Below are 12953 nucleotides of genomic sequence, written 5' to 3' on the forward strand. Positions count from 1 at the left end.
AGTTCCTACTCCATTCAGTCCCAAATAACCAACTGCTAACCTCAAGGCTATGACACACCTCAGTTCTAGACGCTCTGTTAATCACTTTCACAATCTTGAATGGCTCAATGGGGGTCACCATTCATTCTTCTAGCCTCCAGAGCATACCATTTAAATTAATTAATGGCTCCGTCTGTCTAAGTAGACAATGGATGTGCCTGGTTTTTGTGGCGCAGACCTGGGCGATGAATATGGAGATCCTGGGCTGCCTAGATGTCAAGATCCCCCTCTCGGTCTCGCGAATGTGGTCCAAAGGAATGCGAAGCAGTGCATTTGGCATCAGCTTTGCTGCAGGAACTGCTGGGAGGTGACGTGATACGTCATCCAACCAGTTTAGGGGCTCCACTCCAGATTTGCGTAGGGTTTACTCCTTAGCCTTCTCTTCTCCTGAAGATACCCACAAGGCAGTGGGATCCGTAACCCTGGATAGGGGCCCATACCGGGTACTGTCAGCCGGAGCCAGCTGAGCCTGGGGCTCGTGTAAGGCAGGGTCGCCACGCCCTGTAGTAGAGACATATGGAGCCACTACCCACCAGAGCATACAAACCCCTCATAAATGGAACTAATCTAGTGAATCCATGTTGTGGTGACTTTAACCTGCTTTAGCTACTGACACCAAAACTACATTCAGTGCTCCAGCAAAGATCTCCACAGAGTCCTGATCAATTGCAACAACACTTCCTTATTAGTCCCCCCAATTAAATAAAGCTCAAGAACCTGCCTGACCTGCTGAGTTCCTCCAGTATTCTGTGTGCATTGCTCAAGATTTCAAGCATTTGCAGAATCTCTTGACTTTAAGATACTGCAGATTTTGGAAATCTAGAGCAACACACACAAAATGCTGGAGGAACTCAGCAGGCCAGGCAGCATCTATGAAGAGGACTAAAAAGCCAATATTTCAGGTTGAGACCTTTCTTCAGGACAGGAAAGGAAGGGCGAAGAATCCAGAATAAGGAGCAGGGAGGGAAGGTGTACAAGTCAGAGAGTGATAGGTGAAACCACGTGAGGGAGAAGATAACACACACAAAATGCTCAGCAGGTCAGGCAGCATCCATGGAAATGAATAAACAGTTGATGTTTCAGCCTGAGACCCTTCTTCGGGTCTGAAAAGGAAGGGAAACGACACCAGAATTAAAAGGTGTGGCAGGGGAAGGAGGTTAGATAGGAGGTGATAGGTGCAGCTGACGTGCAGGAAAGGTAAGGGGCTGGAGAAGAAGGAATCCAATAGGTGAGGAGAGTAATCTTGGACATGAATCAACCTCAAATACTCACGTCAATGGAGCATCCCAACATGCAGCCCCGGTTCAGCGCCTTTTTGATAAGGGTGAACAGGTTTGTGGGGGCTTCCTTCAAATCAAACACCTCTCCCATGCCACCAGTGAAGTCTTCCATTGCCTCCATCGTGCTGCCTCCTTTCAGCGACTCATAGCTTCCATACAGCCTGCCAAGAGAGAAAGTATCACGTAACCAGGGCATTGGAAGTGTTGGTCTGTGTCCTTTCATATTCAGCTTCCTTAGCCCTCTAAACTCCAGCAAATATGACTCAATCCAATCTCTCATTTTATGGCTGTATTACCATTCCAGGTGAGCCTCCTGTCCATCATCAAAATTGCATGCAATACTTCTTTCCCAGGTGAAAATGGCCAATATCAGAGGATATCCTCTTAAGGTGAGTGGAGACAAGTAGGGGGTGGGGGAATGTCTGAGGTAGGTTTCTTTACACAGAGTGTGGTAGGTGCTAGGATACACTGCCAGGGTGATGGTAGAAGCTGATACAATAGGGACATGTAAAGTACTCTCAGTAGGCATGTAAATGTAAGAAAGACTGAGGGGTGGGTATGAACTGTGTAGGAGGGAAGGGTAAGATTGTTCGTTAAGTTGGTCAACACAACATTGTGGGCCGAAGGGCCTGTAGTATATGGCACTATTCTATATTCTAGTATTCGAATTGTTTTGCTAGTCTCATGATTTGATAGTTTGGATTCAGAAAAGGTTTACCCATAGAAGATACATGAAGATTCGTGAGGAAAATGGAGGGAATTAGATATTATGTAGGCATAAGGGACCAGTTTTTTCTTGACCAGTGGCAAGCAGCATGAGGGTCTATAAAAAGTTCGGGTGCTTTTTGGCTGCTCCCCACACAATCAGCACAAAGGGTCATTCATTGGTGATGCAGTGTGAGGTTCAAATAGAGCTCTGGTGCTTTCAACTTTTTTCTGTGGGCAGCAATTAGCAGGGGGACCAATCAAAAGATAGGAGGTGTAAGCAGAGCGGCCATTGCGTGAGTGGGGCATTGTTAAAGTGACCTGACTTTGGCTCAACAGGCTTGGGCAAGCCCAGATGTAAGTTCTAAGTAAGAAAGTTTTTAGTAAGTTTTGTTTTCCCTGTTAGTACAGAACTTTTGTGCTGAGAATGGATTTGGATGCAGTGGTGTGTTCCTAGTGCGAGATGTGTGAAATTTGGGAGCCCTCCATTCTCCCTGATAACTACATTGGCACCAAGTGAATCAAGCTGCAGGTCCCTGGAGACTGTGTTAAGGAACTCGATGACCTTCGGCTCATAAAGGAGGTAGGCATTCCCAAGTTGCAGGAGGCAAGACCCTGGTGACTGCCAGGAGAGGGAAAGGCAAAAAGCAGTCTAAAGAAGCCCCGTGCCTGTTCCCCTCAATAAGTATACTGCTTTGAATACTGTTGAGTGGTGGGGAGAAATGGCCAACCACCAGGTGGCTCAGAACGGAAAGAGGGAAGAGGAGGAATGCAGCAGTGATAGGGAATTCCATAATTTAGACGTGCAGAAAGCAGATTCCGAGGAAATGAAAGAGACACCCAGATGGTATGTTGCCTCCCAGGTGGCCAGGGTCCGGGACGTCTTAGATCAGGTCCACGTCATTCTAAAAGGGGAGGGTGAGCAGCCGGTAATCACAGTACATATTGGTACCAACGACAAAGGTAGGAAAAGGGAAGAGGTCCTGAAGATAGAATATAGTAAGTTAGGTAGAAAGCTGAAAAGCAGGACCTCCAGGGTAGTAATCTCTAGATTGCCGCCTGTGCCTCACACCAGTGAAAGCAGGAGTAGCATGATTTGGCAGGATGAATGCATGGTTGCAGAACTGGTGCAGTGGGCAGGGTTTCAGATTTCTGGATCATTGGGATATCTTCTGGGGAAGTATGAAATGTACAAAAAGGATGTGTTACACCTGAACCCGGGAGGACCAATATCCTTGTGGGCAGGTTTGGCGGTGCTGTTGGGTAGGGTTTAAACTAATCTGGCAGGGGGATAGGAAATGGAGTGATACAGCTGAGGATGGGGCAGCTGGCATACAAGTTGATGCAGTGGGTAGAGACACTGCCAGGGAGGGCAGGCAGGAGATGGGGCAAAACTGCAGTCGGTGGGAAAAGTTGTGGCAGGGGGTCAAAATCAAAAAGGATGACAAATACAGTTCTGAAGGTGATATAGTTGAATGCACAGAGTATATGGAATAAGGTAGAAGATCTTGTAGCACCGTTAGATAGGCAGGTATGATGTTGTGGGCATCTCAGGGTTGTGCCTGAAAGAAGATTATAGTTGGGAACTTAACATCCAAGGACACATGATTTACTAAAAGGACAGGCAGGGGAGAGGTAGCTCTATTAGTAAGAAAAATGAAATTAAATCGTTAGAAACAGGTGACATAGGATCGGAAAATGTTGAACCCTTGAGGGTAGAGTTAAGAAACTGTAAGGGTAAAAAGACCCTGATGGGAGTTATATATAGGTCTCTGAACAGTAGCCAGGACGTGGGCTGCAAATTACAACGGGAGAAGGAAAAGGCATGTGAAGAGGGCAATGCTGCAATATGCAGATAGACCGGGAAAATCAGGTTGGTGCTGAATCCCATCAGAGGGAATTTGTAGAATACCCAGGAGATGGCTTTTTAGAGTAGCTTGTGATTGACTCCACTACAGAAAGAGAATTCTGGATTGGGTGTTACGTAAAGACCCAGATTTGTTTAAGAAGCTCAAGGTAAAGGAATCCTGAGGAGGCAGTGATCATAATATGATAGAATTCACCCTGATTTTGAGAAGGAGACACTGAAGTCAGATGTATCAGTATTACATTGGACCAAAGGGGATTACAGGGGCATGAGAGAGAGGTTGGCCAAAGTTGATTGGTAGGGGACACTAGCAGGAATGACAGCAGACCAACAATGTTGACCAGTGGATGTTGGTGTTTCTGGGGGAAATTTCAAAGGTGCCGGAAGGATACATCCCAAAGATGAAGTAGTATTCTAAAGGAAGTGTGAAGCATCTGTAGCTGACAAGGGAAGTCAAAGACAGCATAAAAGCAAAAGATAGGTCATTTAATTTAGCCAACATTAGTGTGTAGGTAGAAAATTGAGAAGCTTTTAAAAATCAACAGGGGGCATCTAAAAAGCCACAAAGAGAAAAAAGATGAAGATAATATAAAACAGGATACAGAAGGAGTTTTTATCCGATGTACAAGGAGTAAAAGAGAGATGAGAGTATGAGATTGGATATTGGAACACTGGAATATGACACTGGGGAGGTAGAAATGGGTGGTGAAAAATGTGGCGGAGGAACTTAATGAGTATTTTGCATCAGTCTTCACTGTAGAAGAGTAGAAGAATGCCAGAAAAGTGAGGCTGTTAGGGGGAAGAAGTGAGTGCTCTTCCTATTACTAAAGAGAAGATGCTTCAAAAGTTAAAGGTAGATTAGTCACCTGGACCAGATATAAAAAGAGGTAGCTGAAGAGATTGTGGAGGCATTAGTAATGATCTTTCAAGAATCACTAGATTCCAGAATGGTTCCTGCAAATGAAAAATTGCAAATGTCTTTCCATTCTTTAAGAAGGGAGGGTAGGAGGAAGAAAAGAAATTACAAGCTAGTTGGAAAGACGTTGGAGTCTATTACTAAGGATGATGGTTCTGGGTACTTGGAGGCACATGATAAAATAGGGGAAAGTTAGCATGATTTTCTAAAGGTGAAATCTTGTCTGACAAATCTGTCAGAATTCTTTGAGAAAATAACAAGCAGGATAGACAAAGGAGAGTCAGTGGATCTTGTTTATTTGAGTTTTCAGAAGGCCTTTGACCAGGTGCAGCACATGGCTGCTTAACAAAATAAGAGGATAGTGTTAGAGGAAAGTTACTAAAATAAATAGAAGATCAGCTTACTGGCAGCAGGCAAAGAGTGGGAATAAATGGAGCCTTTGCTGGCTGACTGCCGGTGACTAGTAGTGTGCAGCAGAGATTGGTGTTGGGATCGCCTCTTCTCACGTTGTCTGTTAATAATATGGACGTAGGAATAGATGGCCTTGTGGCCAAGTTTACAGGTGATATGAAGATAGGTAGAAGGGCAGGTAGTGTTGAGGAAGCAGGGTGTCTGAAGAAGGACTTAGACAGATTGGAGGAATGGGCAAAGGAGTGGCAGATGGAATATGGTCTTGCACTTTGGGAATAACTGTGGGGACTATTTTGTATAGTAAATGGGGAGAAAATTCAAAAATCAGAGATGTAGAGGGGCCTGGGAGTCCTCATGCAGGATTCCCTAAAGGTTAACTCTCAGGTTGAGTCCGTGGTAAGGAAGACAAATGTAATGTTAGTATTCATTTCAGGAGGACTAGAATACAAAAACAAGGATGTAAAACTAAAGGCTTTATAAGGCATTGGTCAGCCTGCAATTGGAGTATTGTGAACAATTTTGGGCCCCTTATCCAAGAAAAGATGTGCTGACATTGGAGAGGGTCTGGAGGAGGTTCACAGAAAGGGCTAACATATGAGAGTTTTATGGCTCTGGGCCTCTACTCGCTGGAGTTTAGAAGAATGAGGGATATCTAATTGAAACCTGTTAAATATTGAAAAGCCAAGATAGAGCAGGTGTGGAGAGGATGTTCCCTACAGTGGGGGAGTCGAGGACCAGACAGCACAGCCTCAGAGTACAGGGACATCTATTTAAAACAGCTTTAGCCAGAAGGTGATGAATCTGTGGAATTCATTGGCATGGATAGCTGTGGAGGCCAAGTCATTGGGTCTATCTAAAGCAAAAGCTGATGGGTTCTTGTCTGGGCATCAAAGGTCATGGGGAGAAGGCAGGAGAATGGGGTTGAGAGGGACAATAAATCACCCATAATGGAATGGTGGAGGAGACTCAATGGGCTGATTGGCCTAATTCTGTTCCCATGTCTTCTGGTCTTATTTCATGACTATTCTAACTCTCCAGCCTTACTTAGCACTAGGCTCCATTTGGAATCTCTCTCGAAATATAGGTGGAGATGGATAAAATGAGAAGATGATGCTCACAGGGAACTGGCATAGACAACGAGTTAATAGAACATCAAACATTTCAGCACAGCTCGGACCCTTTGGCCCACGATGTTAACAAGTTCTAAAATAAACCTAACCCTTCACTCCTACATAGTTCTCCATTTGTCCCTGCTGGCACCTAACCCTGCAAACTACAAAAGTGCTACACCTGCCCATTCACCTCCCCGCTCATCTCCGTTCAGGGCCCCAAACAGTCCTTCCAGGTGAGGCAACACTTCACCTGTGAATCTGCTGGGCTCAACTATGGTATCCAGTGCTCCCAATGCGGCCTCCTCTACATTGGTAAGACCTGTCATAAATTGGGGGGGGGGGGCAGTCCATTGAGCACCTCTGCTCTACCTGCCAAAGGAGGAACTTTCTGGTGGCCAAACATTTTAATTCCACTTCCCATTCCTGTTCTGACATGTCAGTCCATGGCCTCCTCTCGTGCCACCATGAGGGCACCTTTAGGCTAGTGGAGCAACATCTTATATTCCACATGGTTTGCTTCCAACCTGATGGCATGAATATCGATTTCTCCTTCCGGTTAAAAAAAAATTTCCCTGCCCCTCCCCTCTTCTTCTATTCCCTACGCTGGCCCCTTACCTCTTCTCACCTGCCGAACACCCCGCTCCCCTCCTTCCCCTCCGGATTGACAGAGGCTGGGGGAAGACCTGAACGAGGTTTATAAGATTATAAGAGACAGATAGGGTAGACAATTGGAATCTTTTTCCCAGGTTAGAAATGTCAGGTACCAGAGGACATGTATTTAAGGTGTGAAGAGGAAGGTTTAAAAGAGATGTGTGAGGCAAGATTTATTAATTTATTTATTTTAAAAGATTGTGGAGGTGCCTAGAATGCACTGCCAAGGTTAGTGTTGAGGGAAATACAACAGATGTATTCAAGAAGCTATTGGAAATGAATGGATAAGAATTACGTACAGGCAGAGAATTAATTTAATTCCGTATCAGGTTCGACATGGACACTGTCTACCGAAGAGCCTGTTCCTGCTTTGTACTGATCTATGTTGTCTGCACCAAAATGTAATGAAAACCTGTTTTGTGCACCATCCAGACAGATGCCATGTGTAACTACATTGAGGCATGAAAAATAAAACTGAATGCAGAATACAGTGGTGCAGTTACAGGGAGAGTGAAGTGCTGGTAGACAAATAAGGTGCAAGGATCACAACAAGGTAGACTGGAAGATAAAGAGTTCATGTATGCTCCAGCAGGAGACTGACCTCCTGGACCCCCAGAGAATTTCCATAACATACAGTGAATGTGAACGATGGGCCAGTACCGTCTCCTGCTCCAACAACATTTTGGAAGCATGACACCATCCAGGACAAAGCAGCTTGTTCCATTACCTCAGATATTCACTCCCCTCTCATTCTGCGCGCTTCTCCCCCCACCTCCACCAATCAAACCTCACCACGCCGTGGCTCCAATTGTAAAATACGAAGCACCAACTCTCCACAGTTTCTCTAACCACCCCTCCCAGGCACGCATCCTCTGCTCTGACCACCCCTCCCAGGTATGCATCCTCTGCTCTGACCACCCCTTCCAGGTATGCAGCCTCTGCTCTGACCACCCCTTCCAGGCACGCATCCTCTGCTCTGACCACCCCTCCCAGGTATGCAGCCTCTGCTCTGACCACCCCTCCCAGGTATGCATTCTCTGCTCTGACCACCCCTCCCAGGCATCCAGCCTCTGCTCTGACCCACCCTTCCCAGGTATGCAGCCTCTGCTCTGACCCACCCCTCCCAGGTATGCAGCCTCTGCTCTGACCACCCTTCCCAGGCACGCAGCCTCTGCTCTGACCACCCCTCCCCGGCACGCATCCTCTGCTCTGACCACCCCTCCCAGGCATGCAGTCTCTGCTCTGACCACCCCTCCCAGGCACGCAGCCTCTGCTCTGACCACCCCTCCCAGGCACGCATCCTCTGCTCTGACCACCCCTCCCAGGCACGCAGCCTCTGCTCCCCAGCAGGACAAAGCACATGGGAACATCGTTGCCTATGGACTCTCCTCCACCTCACATACCACCCCAACTGGAAACATATCACTTTTCTTCACAATCGAGTACAAGTCTGAGAACCTCTCCCCAGTGATACAGCAAGAGGCTGGCTCACTAACACCTTGTCACGGGGAGTTACGACCATATAAGACAGAATAAGATCATTTGCCCCCGAGTCTCCTTCACCAATTGATCATGGCAGATTTTTTAATCCTTCTCAACCCCAGTTTCCTATAAAACCATAAGACATAGGAGCAAATTCGGCTCTTCAGCCCATCATGTCTTGATGGGAAGAATGGGAGGTAGATGTTAGCTTTGACACAGAAGGCCATTTCTCATGGATGGATTTTTGCCAGAAGACAGAATGTAGAACAGATACTTACTTGGCATAGGCTTTTTCCAGTAAGGCACTCCAGAATTCGTTGTTACTGGGAGAGTGCAAAAACACCAAGCGGTTTCTGAAGGTCGGCAAACGATCATCGATCACAACATCCACCCACTCATTGTATTGCCAGAACTGGAAGAGAACAGAGCAACATTACCGACTGTGCGAGGCTGTGCACGAGGGACGACACCGACTGCGCACGAGGGACAACACCGACCGTGCGAGGCTGCGCACGAAGAAAACTGACTGTATCATGAGACTGTGCATGAAGAACACTGTACAAGACTGCACATGAAGAACACCACTGACTGTGCGAGACTGTGCATTAAGAATGTTACTGACTGTACAACAAACTATACTAAAGGCATTACTGGTTGTACAAACCTGCATTAAATCTCCAGAAGTGTAAACTCCAGTTCAGTGATTCACTCAACTAACTAGAATGTGGGATGGTTGGTTATGTGGGAAGAGGGGAGAAAATGGGATTGGTTCTCATCAGAGCAAAGAAGGTTGATAAGAGTTTTTACTAGTGCTCTTCAAACTTCAAGGGCCTTTGAAAGAATGTCGATGGAAGAATCGGTTTCTACTGACAGGAACCTCAGTGTCCAGAATGTACGGGCAAGTTATCTGACAGAATAGGAAACAATATGAAAAATTGACTGTGTTCCTCCCACCCCAACATCTACCCGTCCTGACCTTTCTTCACCATCTCTTCCTATCTTAGTTTATTCCTCAAACTGCTCCCTTCCCTCCTGCTCCCGGAGGTGAGAGTGTGGAATGAGCTGCCAACAAAAGTAGTGGATTGTGGTTTGATTTCAGCATGAGAGAGAAATTGGGATAGGTCTATGGATGGGAAGGGTGTGAAGCACTGTGGTCTGGGTGCAGGTCGCTGGGACTAGACAGTACAATAGTTCTGCATGCATTAGGTGGATTGAAGGGCCTGTTTCTGTGCAGTGGGTCATAGAGAAGTCTGTAACTCCTTCATCCTCCCTCCCCTCTGCCTTCCCTTCCTGCCTTCACTCTCTCTCCCCTCCATCCTCCCACTATACCGTCATTTTACTTTCCTTTCTTTCACCCCTCCCTACCTTCCTTCCTTTCCCTCTTACTTCTCTTCCTGCCCTCACTCTCTCACAACTCATTTCTGACTCCCTGCACTAAGTCCCTAAGCTCTGTGTTATTTTTGTTGTTGGGAACTTGTCACCATCTGTTGTTGCCCCTTGATGAATTGTTCTGATACAATTTGAAATGTACCCCATAATCACAAGATCTCCTTCATCCTTTTATTGTTTTTTCCCACCTTCCCCTTATTCTCTTTTCTTCACTGTTCATTTCTCCCCCTGCCAATTGTCCTTCCTTCATTTCCTGTTCTCCGCTGCTCTTTCCTCCTCTCCTCCTTGCACACATTCCCTCTCTCCTTGCTCGCTCCTTTTCCATCTCCGGCTAGTTCACCTCACTCAGAACTTGAAAAGGACACAGCTTATCAGTGTTGACTTCAGTCCAGTTATTCTAAGCCCTACCCGGAAGTGGAAGATGCCTGCGTAATCTCGGCCGAAGGTCTGATCAGGAGGGACGACTTGGTACAGCAGCTTCTCATTCAGAGTCAGTGAGGCAACAGCAGCAAGGAACCAGCAGTCTCCTGGTGAAAGATCATAAAATCATAAGATCACAGGACTATAAGACATAGGAGCAGAAATAGACCATTTAGCCCATCGAGTCTGCTTCCCATTCAATCATGGCTTATTTATTTTCCCTCCCAACCCCATTATACTGCCTTCTCCCTGTAACCTTTCACATCCTTACTAATGAAGAACCTCCCAATCTCGACTTTAAATTTACCCAAAGACTCGCTCTCCACAGTCATTAGGTAGCAATGAATTCCACAGATTCACTACCCTCTGGCCAAAGAGATTCCTCATCCCTGTTCAAAAGGGACATGAGGCTGTGCCGTCTGGGCCTAGAGTCTTCCACTATTGGAAACATCCTCTGCACGTCCACTCTATCTAGGCCTTTCAAGTCAGGTATTAACAAGCTCCAGCCAGCCCGGTCAGGATGGGGAATGTTCCAGTGACCCGTACCATCCAAGACGTGCCCTCTCCTCATTACTACCATCGGGAAGGAGGTGGTACAGGAACCTAAAGTCACACACTCAACGTTTTAGGAACAGCTTCTTCCCCTCCACAATCAGATTTCTGAACGTTCAGTGAACCCATGAAACCTCACTATTTTGCCTCTTTTTGCACTATTTCTGTATACATTTCTTATTGCAACTTACAGTAATTTTTTATGTACTGCTCTGATTCCTGATAGCAAAACGCAGCGGGACACAGGTGAGGTACAGAGGGAGTGCAGCATGATCAGCAGCTTTGGTATTGCTTCAGGCAGAGGATACAGAAACCTGAAGCTGTCCTTGAACTTGCCACTAGGCTCAAGGACAGCTTCTACCCCACTGTTGGAAGATTACTAAATGGGTCCCTACTACCAAGAGGTGAAGGACTCTCACCATCCGGAAGATGCCCTCTTCTCATTGCTACCATCAGGGAGGAGATATGGGAGCCTGAAGACTCACACTCAACATTTCAGGAACAGCTTCTTCCCCTCCACCATCAGATTTCTGCATGGACCATGAATCCATGAACAGTACCTCACTATTCCTCTTTTGCACTAACAGCAAACTATTTATTTGTTTGTTTATTGTAACTTAGTGATTTTTATGTCTTGCAATGTACTGCTGTCACAAAACACTGTACAGAGTATCAGTGCTAATAAACCCAATTCTGATTCAGAACCAGTTTCCCTCTGTAACCTGGGGTATGGCGTGCTATGTTCACATCACTGATGGCTTCAAAGGGCACTCCAGGGACCTGGGAAATCACCCTGGCTGACACTACAGTACACAGGTGGTGAAATAGGCAGCACAGTAGTGCAGTGGCTAGTGTAATGCTTTACAGTGCCAGCGATCCATAATTGGGATTCAATTCCCACCGGGGTCAGTACATTCTCCAGCGTGGAGGGGGAACTGGAAAGAAACTTAAAAGAAAGTCAGGGAAAGAACAGGAAAGTGTGTTTAGTCAGCAAGTCTGGAGGTCGAGGGCCCTGTCTTGAGTTGTCTGGATGTCAAAGATCCAACTTATGAAGTATTGGTCATCCTATGAAAGGAAAGACGTTGCCAGGCTGGGGAGGGTGCAAAGGAGATTCATGAGGATCCTGATTGGACCTGAGGGCCTGAGCTATAGAGAGAGGTTGGTCACTTATTTCTTGGAGTGTAGAAGAATGAGGGGTAACTCATTAGGTTTTAAAAAATCATGAGTTGTATGGATATGGTGGACAGTCAAAGTTTCCACGCCAGGGTCAGGGAGTACAAAACTAGGGGACAGAAATACAAGATAAAAGGGGAGAGATTTAAAAGAGACTCAAGAGGTAACTCCTTTACACAGAGGATAGTAAGTACCTAGAAGGAGCAACCAGAGGAAGTGAGTACATTTGCAACATTTAAGATGTACTTGGATAGGTACATGGAGGGCTCTGGGCTGAATACAAACAACTGTTTGAATGTGAACTAGCATGGGTGATGTTCTGGTTGGCATCAACCAGTTGGTCCAAAAGACCTGTTTCCACATTGTGTTTCTCTATAACTCTATTACACTTCGTATCAAATCAGCACAAAACAAGGTTTCTATGGGAAGGTTCTAATGAAGTCATTTTAAGGGGTCTTTCAATCCTCTATGTTTAACAACAATAATTTTGTAAGAGACCCCACTTTTGGAAATGGTATTCATTCCTCAAAACCACTTACCCAGATCTCCCTGGCAAATATCTGTCCTTGTTGCTCCACCAACAATGAACTTCGGGTCGCTTGAAATCTCCTGCAATCAAATAAATCAGCTTTTAAACATGTGACAATATGTTTGAAGGCGATCTCTCTACTTCCCTGCTCTTTCCCTGTGGTCTCACAAAGTTGTCATTTTCAAATTTCCCACTGAAATTTATCATTAAGTCTGTTTTGATCACCTTCTAGATCACAGCAAACTGCTGTCTTAACCAAAAAAAATCTCTCCACCTGTAATGTAAAATACAGAAACGATCAGTCCTGTGATTATTGGCAAGTCCTGGGGTCAATAATGAAAGTCAAAGCCCTAAGGTCGAAAACCGAAGTCAGCCTATCTGAAAGTCAAGTCCTGGTGGCCAAGGCCCCTGTCTCAGGGCTTCTGGA

The 12953-nt window shown here is 45.9% G+C and overlaps 1 protein-coding gene across 1 annotated transcript in view; it reads right to left on the reverse strand.

Moving 5' to 3' along the window:
- capn9 (calpain 9) overlaps nt 1–12953 on the reverse strand; it is a 58268-nt gene that overhangs the window by 32031 nt on the left and 13284 nt on the right. The window contains exons 2-5 of the mRNA XM_072250782.1: nt 12537–12606; nt 10261–10379; nt 8742–8875; nt 1312–1480 (exon numbers count right to left, since the gene is read on the reverse strand). Of these exons, the coding sequence (XP_072106883.1) occupies nt 1312–1480; nt 8742–8875; nt 10261–10379; nt 12537–12606 (492 nt within the window). The remainder of the gene's footprint in view (nt 1–1311; nt 1481–8741; nt 8876–10260; nt 10380–12536; nt 12607–12953) is intronic.

The sequence above is a fragment of the Mobula birostris genome, chromosome 2 (assembly GCF_030028105.1).
Source record: "Mobula birostris isolate sMobBir1 chromosome 2, sMobBir1.hap1, whole genome shotgun sequence".
Lineage (NCBI taxonomy): Eukaryota > Metazoa > Chordata > Chondrichthyes > Myliobatiformes > Myliobatidae > Mobula > Mobula birostris.